Genomic DNA, 1,926 nt, shown 5'->3' on the forward strand with positions numbered 1-1,926 from the left:
GCCCGACAGCTCCCGAGGGGGCTCCGGCGCGCCGGGCGGCCCGAAACCCGAGGACCCGAAGCTGATGGACTCTCTGCCCGGGAACTTCGAGATCACGACGTCCACGGGGTTTCTGACAGACTTGACCCTGGACGACATCCTGTTTGCCGACATCGATACGTCCATGTACGACTTCGACCCCTGCACGTCGGCCTCGGGGACGGCCTCGAAGATGGCCCCGGTGTCGGCCGACGATCTCCTCAAGACTCTGGCCCCCTACAGCAGTCAGCCGGTCGCCCCGAGTCAGCCTTTCAAAATGGACCTCACGGAGCTGGACCACATCATGGAGGTGCTGGTCGGGTCCTAAGAGCCCCGGCCCGGCGCCCGCACCGCCCAGACCCTGCGAGTGTCCCCGCACCCCACAGCTCTCCGCACTGTGCATGCACCCTTGCTTGCCTTTTTCAGAGGAAAAGATCGTTTTACAAAAGGATCACACTAGTTTTTGCTTTGAGCAGAGTTGGAGTGCCTTCATCCACGTCTGACCACTTTTAATACGCTTTTCTGAGTGGTTCTCAGAGACCTGCTGCCCTGGAACAGGAAAGAATGCTTTTGAAGACAATGTTGCCATGCCGGATGACAAAAATAAACAGTTCAAGTGAAGCACAAGGAATACGTTGGAAAAGCTGTAAATTGCATGTGCATATTTGTCTATTTTTTCTATAAGTTTTATTGCAAGAGGTAAAAAGAGAAAATATATATATATATATTATTTAGATAATCTCAGTACCTTTTCTGGCATTTTCGCCCTGTATAGGTTGACTTGGCAATTCAGCCTTTTTAGAGGCATTAACTACTCCTCCTAAGTGTTGCATTTACATGGCTGTTTAGAAACTGCTGCCCAAATTTATTTTATATTTTTGTACAGATTCTGCAGTTTATGATATTGTTTTTCTAAAAACAAATGCTGTTTATACATATGAGATAGCTATTTTGATAGGATTTGCTCACATAGTTCCTGCAAACTTCAGATGTACAAGTTGCACTTGTACTTTTATAGAGTTGTAATGTTTTATATGTGTTTGGTGCAAAGAGAAAATTGGGTCAAATTAATCTGCAGTTGATGTCCCCAGATGCAGGTGCGCGCGTGTACACACACACACACACACACACACACACACACACTGCTTTAAGAAAGGGCCAGGCAATATCACACCCAAATTTCACAGGCACCAACCCCCTGGCATGAACACCCGCCAGCACTGTGACTTCCAAAGCCAGAGCCGCGTCTGCTCATCAAACTTGCATTAAGCAGTTGGCGGGAGATGGGGGTTGACGTGATGATGGTTCTCTTTAGCTCCCCTCTTGAGGGGAAGCCTACCGAATACTCACTGTATTTATGCCAAGTTTGTGCTTTTAATTGTTTTTATTTTTTTAAACAAAACCCCCAAATCTTTCCCTTTTGGCATAATTTTTATGATGACCCGAAATTTTACACGAGAACAAAATTTTCTGAAAAGTAACCAACCTCTTTGTGGAACTAAACCCTATTGCAAATGCTTAGGGCTCATAAGGAAGAAACCACCACCAGAAGGCATCCACTGTGTTGCTTGGTTGTCTTTTCCAGCTTCCCTTCCCTAGAGCCTTCCTTCCTCTCTTGCTAAGCGCTGAAAATATCATCTTCGCGATCACCACAGCGAGCTCCGCTCACCTTGGCCCAGCCTGGGATGCTGTCCTGTAACATCCGTGGCTCTTGAACCTGGAGTCGGTACCATTATGTCACAGCTTCCAATCTGGTTGCTTCCTTGAATCAACTGCTTTAACTACACTTAACGGGGCTGTTTTACCCAAATAACACAGACAGGACTTTCTATGCATGTTTCTCCTCCTTCCCTTTGCCTCCCCTCCACCCCCTCCCCGGCCCCCACCCAGGACACTTGAGAAGTCGCT

At 47.7% G+C, this 1,926-nt stretch overlaps 1 protein-coding gene across 1 annotated transcript in view; it reads left to right on the plus strand.

Annotated features, from left to right (window-relative positions):
* Positions 1–1,926, plus strand: part of SERTAD2 (SERTA domain containing 2) — a 22,326-nt gene that overhangs the window by 17,673 nt on the left and 2,727 nt on the right. The window contains exon 3 of the mRNA XM_077766505.1: positions 1–1,926. This exon is cut by the window's right edge and continues 2,727 nt beyond it. Within this exon, the coding sequence (XP_077622631.1) occupies positions 1–346 (346 nt within the window). The 3' untranslated portion in view covers positions 347–1,926.

Source organism: Crocuta crocuta, unplaced genomic scaffold (genome assembly GCF_008692635.1).
Source record: "Crocuta crocuta isolate KB4526 unplaced genomic scaffold, BGI_CrCroc_1.0 scaffold113, whole genome shotgun sequence".
Taxonomy (NCBI): domain Eukaryota; kingdom Metazoa; phylum Chordata; class Mammalia; order Carnivora; family Hyaenidae; genus Crocuta; species Crocuta crocuta.